This window comes from Ostrinia nubilalis, chromosome 22, assembly GCF_963855985.1.
Source record: "Ostrinia nubilalis chromosome 22, ilOstNubi1.1, whole genome shotgun sequence".
In the NCBI taxonomy this organism is placed as follows: Eukaryota; Metazoa; Arthropoda; class Insecta; order Lepidoptera; family Crambidae; genus Ostrinia; species Ostrinia nubilalis.
This window is the reverse complement of record NC_087109.1, coordinates 2,633,512-2,652,104: the sequence shown is the minus strand read 5'-3', so window position 1 is coordinate 2,652,104 and position 18,593 is coordinate 2,633,512. Positions and strand designations below refer to the sequence as shown.

Sequence of the window (18,593 nt, the reverse complement as noted above, 5' to 3'; positions counted from 1 at the left end):
GGAGTACCTATCAGAGCTCCAGGTCCGAACGAAGTGGAGGACAATGCAGCATCAAGCCAAGGAAGGCGACCTGGTCCTACTCAAAGAAGACCACGCCCCACCTATGAAATGGCGCCTAGGACGGATTGTCAAACTACCCCGGACCCGACAATATCACCAGAGTTGTGGATGTCAACACGGCCAAAGGAATTGTCCGCCGTGCTCTCAACAAGCTCGTCGCACTGCCGCCTTCGAATGAAGTTGAAACCCAGTCACCTGCTTTCAACGGGCCCCAGTATGTTCGCGCTGCTACATCAGCGCCACCACCGGCGACGCTAGCGCCCCCTATTATAATCAAGCATGCTCCATAGAAAGAAGTCTATGGAGCCGAGAGAATTTTTGTCTATGCGACGACCGCCAACGAAAGCGTCGCTTCCATTTTTTTACCGCCAACGAGAAAGGCTTTATTTTCTGTAATGTACCTATAATATTGTTTAAACCGAAGTAAACCCCAATGTTCACCGAAGAATGGCTTATTATTGAAAAGGCCCCTATTATCAAGATACTACAAACTATAACCTAAGCTCCAACAATTATTGTGGTTGTTTACAAGAGATTGAGGTTTGTTCACGCAAAAACTGCTGAATTGTTTTTGAAGAATCTTTACAAATTTCAAATCAGCCCTGCTATATTCATTATTTCACAGTTTTGAATAAGGTCAAAAAGTCTCTGAAAAACCTTTCATATAATCGATTAAAAATAGATAGAAAGATAAATAAAATATACCGGAATCATGGTTTATCTTTGAGAGGACCTCTTCTAAGAGAAAATCCTACATTAGAGCATAGATCGAAAGTCTAACTCCCGTATTCACAAACGATGCTTGCTTAAGTGAAGCAGCAAATCGAACGCACAGCGTTGAATAGAGCTATGATTGGTTCGTGTGTCATTCTGTACGTATACGGGCACTGTGAGACCTCATAGTAATGTTTGTGAATAAGGGTATAACTCTATAACCCTATATATCTATATTGTACCCATTACATACATTGCTAAATTTTATTAGCATAGGTACGAATAACAATATTATACAATGTACCGTCCTCCATTCAATTTGATAAGTAATTTGATCCACTTGGTAGCTCGGATCAATCTCCACCACGCGCCCTAGCTCTTTATGTCATACTAGGTTTTGCCCGTGGCTTTACTCGCATGGAATTTAGTTTTACTGACTTGACATTTAAAGATCTAATTTAGCTAAGTAGGTCAATATCGTTTTAAATTATAGCCTATAATATGCTATTCTGTTGAAACAATAATATTGTACAGTTCCATCAAAATCGAGTCTTGTTTTCGTGTGAAATAACAAAAATCCATTCATCCTTAATACTCTTCATAAAAAAATATTTGTAGGATTAGTAAAAAGTGACAGATTTCAGCTGACCACAACTTATGAAAACTATATCCGGAAATAACAAACCTTCGTGTTTTAAGTATGACATACTATTACTATCTGAACATATGTCATTAGGTCATTAGATACTGACAAGGATGGATATCGCGAATTTGTTACAAAGTCACTTTTTACTACACCCACGGGCACACACAAACAGCAGTAGGTACTAATACCAACCATACAATAGAAATATGATCGGAAATAGCAATTAAGTAACCTTTTAAACTTTAGTAATTAAAAATTGTATGTGATAAAAATAATGAAGATATTATGAAAACAGAAAACAATCTTTCAAAACATAAGTTTCCAAATTTATCCAAAACCTTCGAAAAGTTCATAACAAACCTGCTCTACAATAATAAAATGCAATAAAAATAACTGCAAAACACATTTGAATCGAAATGTCAAATGAAAATCTGTATTACATTATTTTAACTCATTTCTAATATTAAAATTTCACTGTATTTTTATTTGGCTCTACCAAGATTCGAACCCGCATTCGTAACGCAGCTCGTGTTTACACTGCATGCAAATTACACTACACAAAACCACTAGATCAATGGGGCATCGTATTTTTTAATTCAAAATGTTTCATAACTAAATGTGAAGGAAAGTTTTACACTATCACAATACCAAAATCTAAATCTTATTATGTAATTAATCCAACTTATGATAAGTAAATAAATAATTTAATTACATAATTATACAATCGAATGCATAACATTAATTTTATTAACCCATCCTTATCAACTCATCTCTGATAAAGCAATAACCAATTCAGTATAAACATAAACATGCATTTTATGCAGTTCATTTAACCCGTTGAACTTCAGTGACTTCACAGAACAAACAAAATTAATAAACATACCTTAATTAAAATCGTTGTCAAAAATAACGTCGCGATACCGTTATTTTTTTTTTAAACACAACAATTGCTAGTGAAGGGACGTGCGGTCCTCACTGCTGTAGAGTGCGGACTGAATCGGCAATCATCTAGTCAGTCTTGGTCAACAATAAATTAATAGTGATGTGTGTTGCGCTAAAAACCGTTATTTTTTGCGTTGTTTGCCGCAAGTGTTATGAAGAAACTGTAGCAGTGGAAAGAATGCATAAATATTTTTGTAAGTCCAACAAATACCTTATTCTTTGTTGAAAACGCCGATAATTTTATTGATAGTTTGTAAATTTCAAATGCTGAATCTGTCGCAAGATGTCGTATTCTCTATAACTATATTTAACTTTCTTCGAAAATAAAATTAACACTAGAGTGCTCGCGCGGGTGACATAATATGTCACCCAGGGTGTAAAATTTGTAAATATTTTTTCAAGGTATCGAGCTACAGTGCTGCCTTCTCAGGTATTCCTCGAGCATGTATTGTCGCACATGATAGTAGTAACGCCATCTTGCTAGACGCTTTAATGTGAGTGCAGAAAACATTTAAAGTGTTTGGGTGACGCATGTCCCCCGCGCGAGCACTCGAGGAATTGTTTGATCCCTTTTCATCGCGGTTTAAAATCAAGTTTACTTTCATGTAAGTTCAAAGTTATACTTTTTAACCATTTTTTTTAAACTTTTACAATAATTATATTGTTTTATAAGCATAAACTGATGCAAGAAAGTACTTGTTTTAGATTGTAAGTAATGTAGTAATAATACACCTAGGGCTATAAAATTAAAAACCAGGATTCTTCTGGGGTTGCGAGAACACCAACTAGCACAAAACTTGCCAGTATTGTGGCAAAGGACGATGTGTTTTTTGCACAAGAGCAAGAAATCGAAGCACTCGTAAGCAAATGTAACAAGTGGAATAGGCGTTTTTGTCCAGATCATCAAATCAAATCGTGCCCGAGTTGCGATCAAAATATCACTGAATAAGATCAATCTATTGATTATCTTTCTAATTAGGTGATATTTTTTCCCAAATAATGGGTCCAAGGACTATTTAAATGACTGGTCTCGTCGACTCTAAAATATTTGGAAAATATTGAAAAAAATATTTTGGTGTATAATGTGAGTTCATGAAAGAATTACTCACTTTTTTTTTATTATTTAGTAAGAAATACTGTTTATGTTTAATATTATAAATCGTTTTACTTGTATTAAATAAGATTAGAAAAAATAAACCCATATCATAATGGGTGACATATAAGTGACCCGCGCGAGCACTCTAGGAGTATTTAGGGGCGCGAGCACTCTAGTGTTAACACTGCGACAAGTGACCTTGTAGAGTGACCTCTAGATTGTGTTCGAACGTTGAGTGTTTCAATTCTGGTGTTTTAATCTCTAATAATCCCGGGTCATTGTCATCAGAATAATCATCGTGATATTAAAAAAAATATATTTCTCGTATTCATTTTCGAAATTTGCATGTAGTAAATTCATAGGTAAAAGATATGACTGATACTGAAGGATTTTAAGCTTGTTTTATTTATTTTAAGACTAATAGTTTTCATCGTCTAGAACTAACCTAGGCGTTGTCTTTATATCTAATCTTGCAGTGTAATCAGTTTTTTTTTCACATTTTAACATTGATTTTAGTGAGACTGATAATGAAGATAGACCTAAAAATTGTATATAACTAAAACTGTCAAACAAGTAATTATCAAAATACCGATAACACTGCAACGGTATTTAGAACTGCGTACATCACTAGTATCAATAAATGGACCCCACCTTGTTCACATGTTACTATAGTTTAGTACTATAGTATAAGCGAGAGGCCTATCAAACCAAAGGGAGATGCGATATCATGTACTTGTACGAGTACAACTTAATAATAATAATAATAATAATATATTTATTGAACTTTCAAGTAAGTACAAGAATTCCTCTTATAAGTAAAGTGTAATTTACATTTAAACATCTCAGATAAATAATGGATAAGTACTTACGTACCCACATAACTTAACAAGAGGTACACGTTGACAGCTGTACTAGTATAAACTGTGTCACAGCTGCCAGCGCTTTCCACCCTGTGATATACTAATTAGGTTAAATGGAGTTTATATAATACTAGTTAAGTAACATTATTAATAGTCTTATTATTGAAAATTTGGATTAGATAAGAGAAATTACCACTATATTATCATGTGTGTATGTGTGTGTGTGTGTGTGTGTGTGTGTGTGTGTATGCGTGTGTATTCGAAAATTAATAAGTGCAGATTATAGTCTTAAAGACCTTAAATTATGTACTGTATACTTAGGTACTGATGCACTCTAGTGCTCATTGAACTAGATTATGATCCCAGCGGGAATTGAATCGTGATTCAAAATGATGACCACGACCACTCTGACAAGAGTGTACCGACTGAGAAGAAGAATCAAATTTCTGACTTCACCATACCATTTATATGACCATGTTAACATGGGCTAGTGTCGGCTCATATACCCATTTACCTAACACCCTGTATACAGTCAACAGCACATCAATCAGACTACTTATACATTTTTGTAGCAAATTTCACTCTATTTACAACTGCTTAAGACGCTACAGCTTTAGCTGATGCTGTCGTCTATACAGTCAAGAGCACAGTAGTCTATACCTTCTTGTTTTAAACTCGTCCCTATTACAACTAGACAGGAGTCAAAGTTCTGTAAAAATGTATACTCGCTTGATTGCACGTTATCATTCTAACAATGAACTTGGCAATTCTATGTTCGTTTGTTTTATTATGTCACTGATAACGTTATCTGAAAGATAACGAGCAGGCAGCTATGTTTATTTAGTTATAAATCAAATTTTTTTGGAAAATAAAACTGACTTTGCGAAAAATTTGTAACTGTTTATCTGTCTGTGACGTTTTCATGCTCCCTAATGCTACAGGTTAAAGTTAAAGTTACAGTTATTCAGAACTTACTCAGAAATCGGTCGAATCGAGATTCAAGTTCGAGAGTCGCTAGTTCGATTTTCGTCGACCGCTGAAGTATTGTGGTGAAGCAATACACATAAGTTTTATGATTATATATAAATTATATATATATTTACAAAGAGGGGTTGTTAAAATTTTAGTAACTTATAAAACACAGATTTATAAAGTATCACAATTTTTATTTACAACCTAAGTATATCACAATAACACTTAGAAAATATTATAATGTTTCTTAACTTTAATACGTTTTGGGGCTCTCCTAAACGTTTGATGATACAACTGATACAAGTGATCCACTTATGTTAAAAACATTGTTTCTAGTAAGTAAAAAACTGTTCTTTGGTGTAATTACCACCTTGCTGGCAATTTCTCATATTACAACAAGCTGTTTTTAATGCCTATCATACTTAGACAGCATTATACTTATGAATGTAGTAATCAACAAAAAGTTATTGAAAATTCGACCTTACTTTTATCTATTAAAATAGTAAGTAGTAAGACACGGACGGGTCTTAACGCGACGTTTATTTAGAAGTTAATACGTTTTCAAGCCCGCCCGAACGGACGACGCCGCGAGCCGCCAGTCTGCTTGTGATCACGGCTGCAGCATGGCAGCCGAAACGTCAAGCCGTGAGTACATAATGTAACTCAATAATAAACGTCGCGTTAAGACCCGTGTCTTACTATTTTATGTGAAATAGAACACGAAAGTTTAAAATCTAACTTTTATCGTAATAAAAACTATAATAATCTACTGATCATCGCACCTTCTTCTTAACCAACAGAAGCTGTATATCATTCACAGACAGCCCTTTAGTCTCAGGCTGGCAGAAGTAGGCGAACACAGCAGAGAGAATAGCTACAAAAGCAAAGAAGTAGAAAACAGATCCCAAGCCAATAGCTGCGACCAGCGGCTTGAATATGAAGATGGCGATGAAGTTGCAGGACCATGTCCATTCCAGGCATATTATGGACATCACGCCTCTGACCTGGAAGGAAAATGGAGGATCAGATGGATCTTAAAATTATAATAATGATAATCAATAAAAATATAACAAAAGCTCTTAGTTTGATAGTTTTTCCCAAAACACAAAAGTTAGTCTTTTGCCCGTATTCACAAACATGAGGTTTCAAAGTGTGCGTGGACGCACAGGGTGACACATGAATCACAGAGCTCTATTCAACGCGTTGCTGCTTCACTTAAGCAAGCATCGTTTGTGAGTATTCACACTCCAGTATGGGCGTTAATTTGGTAGATTTTCCCAAAACACAAAATATTTAAAGACAAAAAGCACATTGTAATGATAGGTTATGGATAAAAGAGTCATAGATTAAGAATCAGATGTAGGTGTCAGAATGAAGAACTTTGCTGATATTTTGCCACAAACGAGTAAGCGAACGTGATAGATACATTAGCTGACATTACAGCATGGTTAATTCATTCATATGTGATTTTGCCTTACATTTTAATGAGGGACTCGAAACACAACTCGAGTCTTCAAGTAATTTTGCTATAAATATTTCCACTTATTTCGGGCTTAAACTTTTCTTGATTTCGATCGAGTTTTTGTACAGTTATCAGCAGACAACACAGCCATTAAGTAGGTACTATGGACAATTCTCAAAATAGTTTGATCCTAAAGTAAAAGACAAAGTTGCGGATCTTGAGGTAGATTTTCAAATTCAAATGATGTGGCTTGTGGATACTAATAGTAATGATGATGATGATGAACTCACCTCAGGCAAGAACACTTCACCCATCAGCAAATACGGTATCGTTCCACCGCCGAAAGCGTATGCTATACTGTAGAGGCATATAATCACAGGGGTGACCCAAGCAGGACCCCAGTGGAACTGCACTTGAGTGCCAAGCAGGAGGCCGAAGAAACCGACCATTATGGATCCGAAGATCATAAGGAGCTGCAAAGAGATAATTATTTTAAATAAACAGTACTTATAGACCCTGAAAATGTCCGAAACTTAAAGACGTCCATTAAAATTACACGCAGCACTAGTGGACGACGTATTGTGGTAAAATACTAGTGGTGTACATTTTCTAGGAAAATCACAGAAATAAATAGAAACCAGTAATGTCAGCCTGCTGCTGTTGTCAGCTTTTTAATAATTCACAGTTGTTTAATATAGGCATCTCCTACTTTTCTTGAAGTCCATTAGTAAAAAAGAAAAAATAGACTATTAAAGTGTTGTCTTATACAGTGAATGAGATAATACAGTGTGAGTCACGCTAAAGTGTACATATGAACATTGATGAAACTAGACCTATTTTTATCGACAAAAAAGAGGTCAAAAAATTTTTGTGATTTTTTTTTTACAATTTTTATAGATTTTTTTTTCTTTCAATTACTTATTGTAAAGAAAACGTAATAACTTTTGAACTAAGCGGTATATCCTGATAAAATAAAAACAGTAATAATGCTAAATAACAGGCGATACTAATAAAATACATAAAATACACAAAAAAGGCCAACAAATAATACAAAATGATACTTTAAAAAAAAACACGAATTTAAAAGCAATTTTTTCAAAAAGTATAATTTTTTATTATTTGTTGGCCTTTTTTGTGTATTTTATGTATTTTTTTAGTATCGCCTGTTATTTAGCATTATTACTGTTTTTATTTTATCAGGATATATCGCTTAGTTTAAAAGTTATTACGTTTTCTTTACAATAAGTAATTGGAAGAAAAAAAAATCTATAAAAAATTTAAAAAAAATCACAAACATTTTTTGACCTCTTTTTTGTCGATAAAAATAGGTCTAGTTTCATCAATGTTCATATGTACACTTTAACGTGACTCACACTGTATAAATCTTGGTTACACAGGAGATGTAACAGTGAGAATGTGGGTTGGAAAATATCAAAAGGGGAATAAGAACGAAACTCACTTTTCTTCCAGCAATATCAGTCAGATACCCAGCCACCAGAGCGGACACCAAATTGAGGCCAGTCAAGATGGCAGTGCACCAGATTGGAGACAGTACATCAGCCGGTACAGCCTCGCTGAACAGCGGTATGGAATACGACTGGATTACTGACATCCCCTGGAAAATGCCAGCAGCCATCGCTGTCATGACGAGGAACAGCCCTCGTTGCGTGGATTTTGAGTTTTCTGAAAGATGACGAAACGATATTGAATGGCAATATTGGTCAGTGAACGATACATAATACAAGAGCTTCCTCGATGTAGATAAAAAAAAATCCGAATTTTAACAACATTCGCTAGAATGTTTCCAGTAATCTGGCAATGGACAGCAGTGACTTTTCTGAAGCTGGTCTCGTCTATGTATTAGTATTTCTATGTTATGATGAAGTCCTTCACTATAGTGGAGGAGGCTCATAGTCCAGCAGTGGACTGTAAAGGGCTATTGATGATGATGATTATGATGAAGATAAATTAGTATTCATTCAAAAAACTTGCTCTTATTCCATTAAGAGTACCTAGTTAGATTGAAAAAAAATTGGATACAAAATACTCGTACATCGGATCTTCTTTATGCAAAACAAATGGAAAAATCTAAACTTTTCGAGTTTGACCAGTTGACTATTAGGTATAAACTTACTGAAAATTTTATAAAAAAAAATAAAACCGACTCCAAAAAACCTACACTAAAACGTAGAAAAATAATTACTAATTACCTACTTATTTATTAGGACGAATTATTAATATTTATGTAGGTATACCATGATTGATACTTCTGGAGTCGGTGCCAAGATTATGAAACATGTAAAGTTTGCCTGCACCGACTCCAAAAGTATCAATCATGGTATACCTACATAAATATTAATAATTCGTCCTAATAAATAAGTAGGTAATTAGTAATTATTTTTCTACGTTTTAGTGTAGGTTTTTTGGAGTCGGTTTTATTTTTTTTTATAAAATTTTACTTATTTCTTGCTTTTTAGTTAACTAATTATTACCTTGATGTTACCACTGAAGGTAGGCAGTACACTGAGACCAAAAAAAATTGGTTCATAATCGGCGGAGATATTGCGTATAAAAAAGTTCATCCCCAATTTTCCACCCTTGGGGATGAAATATTTTCTTCACATTCGCATGAAACCACCCTTTTGATAATACCTATTCAACAAAAAAATAATCGTTCAAATTGGTTTATAATCGGCGGAGATATTGCGTATAAAAAAGTTCATCCCCAATTATCCACCCTTGGGGGTTGTTTTTTTATTATTCAATTTAAATGGGACCACCCTTGAGGTATTACCTATACGCCGAAAAAAGATTTGTTCAAATCGGTTCATAATTGGCGGAGTTATCGCGTAACAAACATAGAAAAAAAAAAAAAAAAAAAAAAAAAAAAAAAAAAAACATACGGGTCGAATTGAGAACCTCCTCCTTTTTTGAAGTCGGTTGAAAAACTGCCATTTGGAGAGCTTTTCTTCTGGCTTCTTTCCAAACTCGGCCGTCAACTTTTCTTCTTCAGGTATATTTTCTGCAACAATGTAATAACCAAATTGCTATAATATAATATTTATGAAATAACTCTCAAAAAATTTCTTCTCTTTGCATTGTTTCCAATATTATTATTATTGTCGTTGTAACAAAAAGTATTGAATTTGGGTTATCTCTCAGACCATAATGATGTTTTGTTTTCTATAACCCTTTTTTTTCGACGAAAAATGCATTGAATTCCATACCTACCTCTCTTCTTCTTATACTGCGGGGACAGGGGAGGTTATGTGGGGCTCACCAAGTCAGAAGGACAAGGCATATCCACTAAAAAGACCCCGGTGCTCCGTCATTCGCCTTAAGTGGGAAGGAATTGTGGGATTCCGGACAAAGCCTTCACTACCACAGTCCCCCCCGGGTCAACCCCATTTTGAAGTATTATTTAATAAGTCAATTTAGCATTAATAACTATCTTGAACAATAAAGTTAAATATCTTGAACAATAAAGTAAAAAAAATACGTAAATAAATATTTCACAATGTTATCTTGTTTATTTGATTCACGCTATGGCAGAACATCTGAAAACTTTTCAGATTTTTTTATTTTATTTACTTATTTATGAATAGAACGGTAGTACTTATTACACTACTGATTACAGGTACTGATGTAGTTGCTACCGTGATCTCATGATCATAAAAATAAATTCTAATACATACAACTGAGCATGGTTTATCAACGTGACGTAGAGTTGCTGATAAATTGATACTGCCACGATGCAGGTCAGATTATTTGACAGCACGTGCGTGCACCATTGATGCACGCACTGCGGCAATTAAAGTGGGACTGCATACATGCAATCATGACTTTAATTATAAAAGGCAACTGCATTATCAATAGTAAGGTATATTTTTAGCTCTGTTCAGGAGGAGCTATAGTAGAGTAAGGTCTTTTTACTCGCCAGTAATTAAAAAAAAAAAATGGCCAAGTGCGTGTCGTGCCACCCGCAGTTTAGGGTTCCGTATTTGTCCGTCGTTCATCTAAAGTCACTTTTTATATTTTCTTCTAAAGATTTTTTTATAATACGTGACTCAATTGACTATTACTCTTAAACTAAGTAATGTATCTTAACCGTTATAGTTTTCCTTGAAAGTTCATGAAAAGCAGTATTATTACGAATATTTCCATTTACAACAAAAATAAGTATTTAACCTGATGTACTACCTGTAACATACCTACTTGTATAAGACCCATAAGACAATATTTGAACTCAGGATCATACGGTTATGGTGCGTACTTTTAACACTAGTTTACGAAGCTGTCAAAAAGTGACCTTACCTTCAATCTGAGGAGCTAACGCCTGTTTCGCTTTTTCAATTTCTTGTACAACTATCTTAGAATCTGGTTTTGAGTTTCTATAAAAAGCCATCGCCTTAGCTGCTTCCTGAAAACCATGGTTTTAATTAGAATCTAAAAGTGTTTAAAAAGCAGGTCGCATCTTAAAGCTCGCAAAGCAAAAAATCTTTGAATGATAATCGACTGAGTTTGTTCCGGCGTTTCTTCTCAGCACTTGCCATAATAATATGTTTGTCTCGAAGCGCTGGTAGGGCCCAAAAGATAAGGAGACATGTAAAGTGCCCCATTAGGGCTGCCTTTACTTTTTTATTATTCACTATATTTTGACATAGATAAGTGCCACTTGTGGTCTAAACTGAATAATTATTTTTGATTCTGATTTTTTTTTATCGGATTTGCGAACCGAAGCCGAGCGGATGAGGCATGTGTCGATTTCTGATTGGTGTTCCCCGCTTTGGTGGAAACCGGACCTAATGCAACAACATTACCTCTTTATAGTATTTAAGTAACCAAAATATTTTCAAAATATTGTCGCCAAATGCTACAAAAATTTCCCTCCTTTACAATGACAACGCTGCAGATGTCTAGTCTGGATGCATACCGCTACCTACCGGGCGGTAGAAATCATTGGGGGAGGCCTATGTTCAGCAGTGGACGTCCTATGGCTAAAATGACGATGATGAAAATAACAATGACAGTAAAAAATCATCAACTTACATCATCCAGTCCTCTCTTCAACAGCATTGTCGGCGATTCCTTCAAAACGCTCAACAACGCTACCCCTATCGTTGAAGCTGTCAGCCCAATATAGGTAATTGTTTTGTAGCTCAAGAACTCCGAAAGGACAATCGAAATAAGTATTCCTAATATCATGAAGATCATAGTCCCAGAGGCTAAGGTGCCTCTGATTGAGTCTTGGCTGAATTCACAGATGTATGCTGAAATAATGACGAACATGCCTCCACCCATGCCTACTATAAACGTTGATGCTAGGAGCACTTCAACTTTATTGGAGAAGACGAACAACGCCCAGCTTATCTGAAAGAAATCAATCAGTGTATTAAACAAGTGGTGCATCGAACTATCAAATTATTTAAAACACGTGAATAATCTTTGGTAATTTATCAAATGAAACGTACCCTATGTAATAGAAAGAAAGAAAGAAAAGAAAGAAAGATACATTTTTATTACAAAGGTCATCACACAAATACAGGCAATTACATAGACATGACAGTGGCACATAATAATGGAAGAAGAAAAAAAAATAAAAACAATAGTAAACTGAGCAGTGCCAACCATTCACCAACAAGATGCCCACTGCAACGGGACCCCACTCAGCATATGCCGTGGCCCACGGTGACGAAGGCACTGAGCTGTATACAGTTGATCTCAAAATTGGTTTTACTTTGTAAATTGTAACCACCGTTATATAAAGTCCTTACACAGTATTTAAATCACTACGATTACGATTACTCGTGCTTAAAGTGTTGTATTTGCTATAGGACGCGAGATCATTTTTAGTCGCTTTCATTGGGCTACAATCTACATCATTTAAAGAGTGAATGTATTCGTTTAACGTTAGTATTGAACCCCATAATCAATAAATCATCAGTCCCCTTTACAATTAAAGAGGCAAGTTTAAGCAAGAAGGAGCTGGATGCAGGCCGCTACCCACCACTCAATCTGGAAATCAGTTTTTTTTTATGTGACAGGAGACAAACGAGCAGACGGATCACCTGATGGTAAGTGATTACCGTCGCCCATAGACACCCGCAGTCCCAGGGGCGTTACAGGTGCGTTGCCGGCCTTTAAGGTGAAGATACGCTCTCTTCTTGAAAGCTTGCAGGTTGTATCCGTCCGGAAACACCGCAGACGACAGTCCATTCTACAGTTTGATTGTACGGGGCAGGAAGTTTCTAGAGAAACGTACTGTTGTGGACTGCCAACCATCTAAGTGATGGGGATGGAAGTGCTGTCGGGTAGATCGGTGGCGAAAAGTGGCGACAGGAATAAGTCCGGACAATTCTTCGGAGCACTCCCCGTGATACATGCGATAGAAGATGCACAGTGAGGATACATCAGTAGGGGTAGCCTATGTATCCTGTGGCTAAAAAATGATGATGATGATTTACAACGACTTATTATTTAAACTGTCTACTCACCAGTGGCATTAACACACAGACGATCATACTCCTCTTTCGCCCTAAATAGTCGACTAGGTACCCTGCCAGTGGCGTGCCTATTATTGCGCCAATATTTGCCAAACTTATGTACAAAGACCCTTCTGTTGACGTCATCTGCCGATCTAAGATCGTGTCTTGGGATGTGAACAACATCATTGTGAGAACTGGTATGGAATTTGCTGCACCATACACTAAGCAGTTGAAGTCCACTGAAATAAAAAATGACAATTAGGTATTTAGTTTTTTTTTTCTGGCGACGAGTTGCCTCTCGATCTAAATATTTTTAAAATAACTTGAAAAAATTAAACTGCCTAAGGTGGGAATCGAACCCACGACCTTTCGCTGGCCGGGTGACTGCTCTTCCATCTGAGCTAAGATGGAATTACACTGGATGAGCCCGTCGAAATTTTCAAGTGTAATACGCTGACGGGCAGCATTTGTTTCATCAATGTTGGGTCTTAACCTTAACATCCAACAGAAATGTTGTTGTGGGTTCGATTCCCATATTAGGCAGTTCGATTTTTTCAAGTTATTTTTAAAATATTGATAATTATGTATTTAATTATCTTCGATTTGGCTTTTTTACCGTCCTAGTCAACATGGGGAGTGCAGGAAAAATGTATTGTTTTTCTCTGAGTATAATAAAGAGCATGACACTAGTGAGCGCGTTTAATGTAAACTCACACTAGGCCCTCTGATGATCGATGATGGTTTCATATTATTATTTTCAATCATTTTGAGGTCTTTGGGACAAGAAAACTGGGATAGAGAAAGCTTCTACCCTCATTCGTATTTACTAACCTTGGAGCTAAAATTGGATCTAATATCTGCCATGCATGCCATCCAAACTACAGTTTACTTCTAACGTAGACAATTTACTTAAAGATTTGTCATCATGACGTCATTTGATCTAAATTAATACTTTTAAAGACGTATTAAATAATAAAAACGTGCAAATATTGAATAAAATTTAGTCAAATATTAAATTTTTACGCAATTTAACATACGCTATACAGGGGTATTTAAAGTATCTACTCTAAATACTGTAGATAGAAAATTTTACTCAAAGAAAACATTCAACATTTTGAAAAGAAAGAGGACTCGAACCAACTAAAATTTGATAAAAATTAAACTCTGTATTTTTATTGTGTTGAGTGTTAGGGTTAAGTATGGATGAAATCTCTCTAACAAAAATGATAAATCAAATGAAAGGAAAACCATGAAATCTTAAAATTTTAATTATTTACAGAAAGTTGTATGGTTTGGTGAGGAATTTTCGAAAAAAATTTGGAAATCTTTGATTACGGATCCGGCGACTGGGACCGCGGTCCTAGTTAATTGCGGTCCCAGTCGCCGGAAGCCTTCTTTGAACGCAGCTCTATTTTTTTTTTGTTTTCTTTGAGTAAAATTTTCTATCTACTGTATTAAGAAATTACGAAATTCCATCCTGTATAGAGCCTGCACCGAATTTCCAACCAGTGGTTGAGTATTTTAAATCCTTTGGGGTCAAATATATTATGCTCATACAAGTTTAATCAGTAGTATCCTGTCCATTTGAGTAAGCTACATGTACATTTTTGCTACTAAATCACACCTTTTACAACTAAGCACGATCCGTTATACCAAGTTATACCAAGTTCAAAAGCTCTTTTTAAAAAGCCTATTTAAAAAAACTTATTCATTCGTAGCTTTTTTTATAAAATGGGCCTATTTCTAAATCTGTTTTAAAAACACATTATTTACTTACAAATTAAAGTTGCAAGCACTTGATAGATAACTCCACTCATTTTGAAAATTTAATTATACTTTTTCAGACTTTTTTGATACCACTTTTCACTTGCATGTTGACACCACCGTGTCTGGCTTTCAAAAATGTCTCTCGTCCCATCATTATTCGTAATCAAATCTTATGTAGACTTTTGGATTTGAAAGAGAGCAAATAGATGATTATTGAACAATGCTGCGTCACCCTAGATAGGAAGAATTCTGATTATGATTCTGAATTTTCTTTCAAATACATGGTTCATTATGAAATAATTATTATTGTTTTAAACTTTCATGGTCAGAATAATTATTATTGACGGGATGGTAGCAATCCCGTCAATAATAATTATTCTGTTAGTGACGTCATCATGTGATTGAACATGGTAGCAATCCCGTCAAAATAATCATTTAGCTTTTTCCCGCGGCTTCACCCGCGTGATATTTAGTTTGTCACATATCGTCATAAATTATAGCCTATGTGTTATTGTGGGCTATAAACAATAATACCATAAAGTTTCATCAAATCCGTTCCGTACTTTTTGCGTGAAAGAGTAACAAACATCCAGACATCCAAACTTTCGCATTTATAACATTAGTAGGACTAGTAGGATTATTTTTAGTTACATTATGTTTTTGGAGGTAGCTCAATTCACTGTCTATGTTAATATTATAGTAGTATTAGTTATCTTTATATTTTCATGATTGCGTAAGCTACGAGTATAGTTACCTATATATATATTTTTATTTGATTCAAACTTTTTTTATTACAGTAGGTACCTACCAACTTTCTTAATAAGAGAAGCCTATTTACCATCATCATCATCATCATCTCAGCCATAGGACGTCCACTGCTGAACATAGGCCTCTCCCAATGCTTTCCATGCTGCCCGGTTGGTAGCGGCCTGCGTCCAGCGCCTTCTTGCTACCTTTATGATGTCGTTGGTCCAACTTGTGGGTGGACGCTGCGTTTTCCGGTACGCGGCCTCCACTCCAGAACCTTGCTGCCCCATCGGCCGTTATTAAACCCATAATTAACCGTAATCCTACTATCCTACTATAATATAATAAATGCGAAAGTTTGGATGTCCGGATGTCTGGATGTTTGTTACTCTTTCACGCAAAAACTACTGAACGGATTTTGTTGAAACTTTACAGTATTATTGTTGGTAACCCAGATTATAATATAGGCTATAATTTATGCCGATCTGTGACACTAAATTTCACGCGGGTGAAGCCGCGGGCAAAAGCTAGTTTACCATAATACCTAGTTAAAGAAAATAAAAAAGTTTAAAGACCTGTCTATGTATACGTGTGTATCGTATTACAATCTAGCTGTCCCCGCGACTTCGTAAGCGTGAAAACCCGTTTTCGCAACGTTTTTCATTTTTGCTCTGCACCTATTACTCGTAGTGTGATGGGATATAGCTTTCCTCAATAAATGGGCTATGTAACACTGAAAGAATTTTTTAAATCGGACCGGTAGATCCTGAGATTAGCGCGTTCAAGTAGACAAACAAACAAACAAACTCTTTAGCTTTATAATATTAGTATAGATTACCTTGTACCGTTATCTTTTGAAAATCTCACGTACAGAGTAATAAAATTTATTTGTTACAAAAATTAGTCTCATCATGACAGCACAATTACAATAACCTTGCAATTCCAAACATTATAATTAAAAAATTTAAAATACCATAATCTGTTGTAAGTTAAAATAATTACTGTCTGAACATCTTCATCAGCCAGAGAGGTGACCGCTCCAACCTCTTGCCAGACAATCATTTTAGAGTAGGCCAAAGCCACGATGACCCAAACTTCTGGGAGCATGCACTGATTTTCAGCTTTTATAAAATAATGACCTGCCCCGACTTCGCACGGGTCTAAGTATACATAAACCTTAAAAAAAACTCATAAAACTCTTTTATTTTTGCAAATAGGCTTTTAAAAAACACTTGTACTCGTCCCAGTATTAACCCTACCACTGCTTCGGGACAATAAATGGGCCAGTGCTGTGAAGAAGCAGCGTAAGAAACTAAGTCACTATTGTCAGCCTCCTTTTCAAGGGTTTTACAGTCTTTCTCTTGAATAACTCTATCCATTAAAAAAACTCACCAAAATCCGTTGCAAAGTTATAAAGACCTAAGCATACATAGGGACAGACAGCTGGACTTTGTTTTATACTATATTGTAACGTAACGTAGGTCTGGCGTACACTAGCTCTTAGTCTATAATCCATAAACATATTATAGTCTAAGTTTGCCTTACTAGCAACAACAAGTATGTTTTATGTTAACAACATTGTTGTATATCGGCAATTGGCGGTAACATACCATGATAAGATGATACTATAAGTGACGACCATTATGAGTTTGTGTGTATAAATGACATAAATAACTGTTTACAGCCTGTAATTATGAAAGTCACTGTTTGTGGAGTCGGCAGTACAGTCAGGGTCAAATAGTTTGTGACACCCAAAGTGGCCAAAACATTGGTTGATAACACAACCTTACTACAATTGGAACAAAGCCGTGTTTGCCTCTCTATCTCTGCCCTGGCAAGCTTAATTTATTCCGCATTTGAGGATAAGCTGTCTAAAGTAATATTCTTTCATATTATAGTTCCAATGTACTGAACTGTCCTATCCATGACATTGACAGCGGGGCGCCACCGTCAATACCGGATCGCTGGTTCCGATTTTTGCCATGTTGGAAACCATATAGTTGAACGATGGTAGCGTCCCCCTGTCATTGAGTTTGGTGGGACAATCTATATAAAAATATGATTAGCAGATTTAACGCGGGTCGGAATTTGATGGAAAAGAAAACAAAGGCTCAAGGCTTTTGTACACGAGGGTACAAACACCGACATCTGTCTTCCTTTTCAAGGATCACGTGCATAATTCCTGAATATTTTCACGACTGGCACAACCACTCCACGTATTTTCGTTGCGTATTGCAGTTCAGATGGATCGTAATAGATGGAATTAAGTAATTTCCTCTGTTTTTATTTTAGCAAAAATGTTAGTGACCGAGTTTCTTGCGCTGCTTCTTCTCAGCACTGGCCCATTTATTGTACCGATGCAGTGGTAGGGTTAATACTGGGACGTGTAAAAGTGCTTTTTAAAAGCCTATTTGCAAAAATAAAAGTATTATGAGTTTTTTTTTTGTTTATCATTATTTATCATACAAATCGGCGGACAAACTGTAATCTATCTTGCGGGGAGTCTTAATAGGTGCTATAAGGTAAAGTATGGAATTTGATAAGATACCTACAGTAAAGTACAGATGACTGTCAGATTTAAAAATCCTCCCTCATAAAACTCTACAATTCTAATCTCTCGAGCAATCCTCTTCTAAGCATAGGTCATCAGTATGGAATAAACTCAGTCGCTTACATCATCAAAAATTGTGTTTGGAAACAAAACATTTACTACATACATACCAGCGTTGCCAGTTTTTTTTTTCGCCAAGTCGGGACTTTGGTAGGTACCTACTTTTTGAGTGAAAATAGCGGGATTCTTCCGTCAGAAGCACATAGTAAAAAAACGTATATAATCAAAGGT

General features: G+C 35.6%; 2 protein-coding genes across 2 annotated transcripts in view; both read right to left on the bottom strand.

Annotated features, from left to right (window-relative positions):
• LOC135082859 (long-chain fatty acid transport protein 1-like) overlaps nt 1-2,402 on the bottom strand; it is a 29,612-nt gene extending 27,210 nt beyond the window's left edge. Inside the window, exon 1 of the mRNA XM_063977619.1 lies at nt 2,304-2,402. The gene's annotated coding sequence lies outside the window, so the exon portion shown is untranslated. The remainder of the gene's footprint in view (nt 1-2,303) is intronic.
• Nucleotides 2,403-5,463: 3,061 nt separating this feature from the next.
• Nucleotides 5,464-15,147, bottom strand: LOC135082765 (facilitated trehalose transporter Tret1-like). The gene is made up of 9 exons (XM_063977531.1): nt 15,015-15,147; nt 13,247-13,476; nt 11,802-12,122; nt 11,067-11,172; nt 9,656-9,774; nt 8,800-8,815; nt 8,212-8,435; nt 7,043-7,225; nt 5,464-6,294 (listed from the first exon to the last, which is right to left on the bottom strand). The coding sequence occupies exons 1-9, from the start codon at nt 15,052-15,054 to the stop codon at nt 6,064-6,066; spliced, it is 1,470 nt and encodes a 489-aa protein (XP_063833601.1). The 5' UTR covers nt 15,055-15,147; the 3' UTR covers nt 5,464-6,063.
• Nucleotides 15,148-18,593: the final 3,446 nt, after the last annotated feature.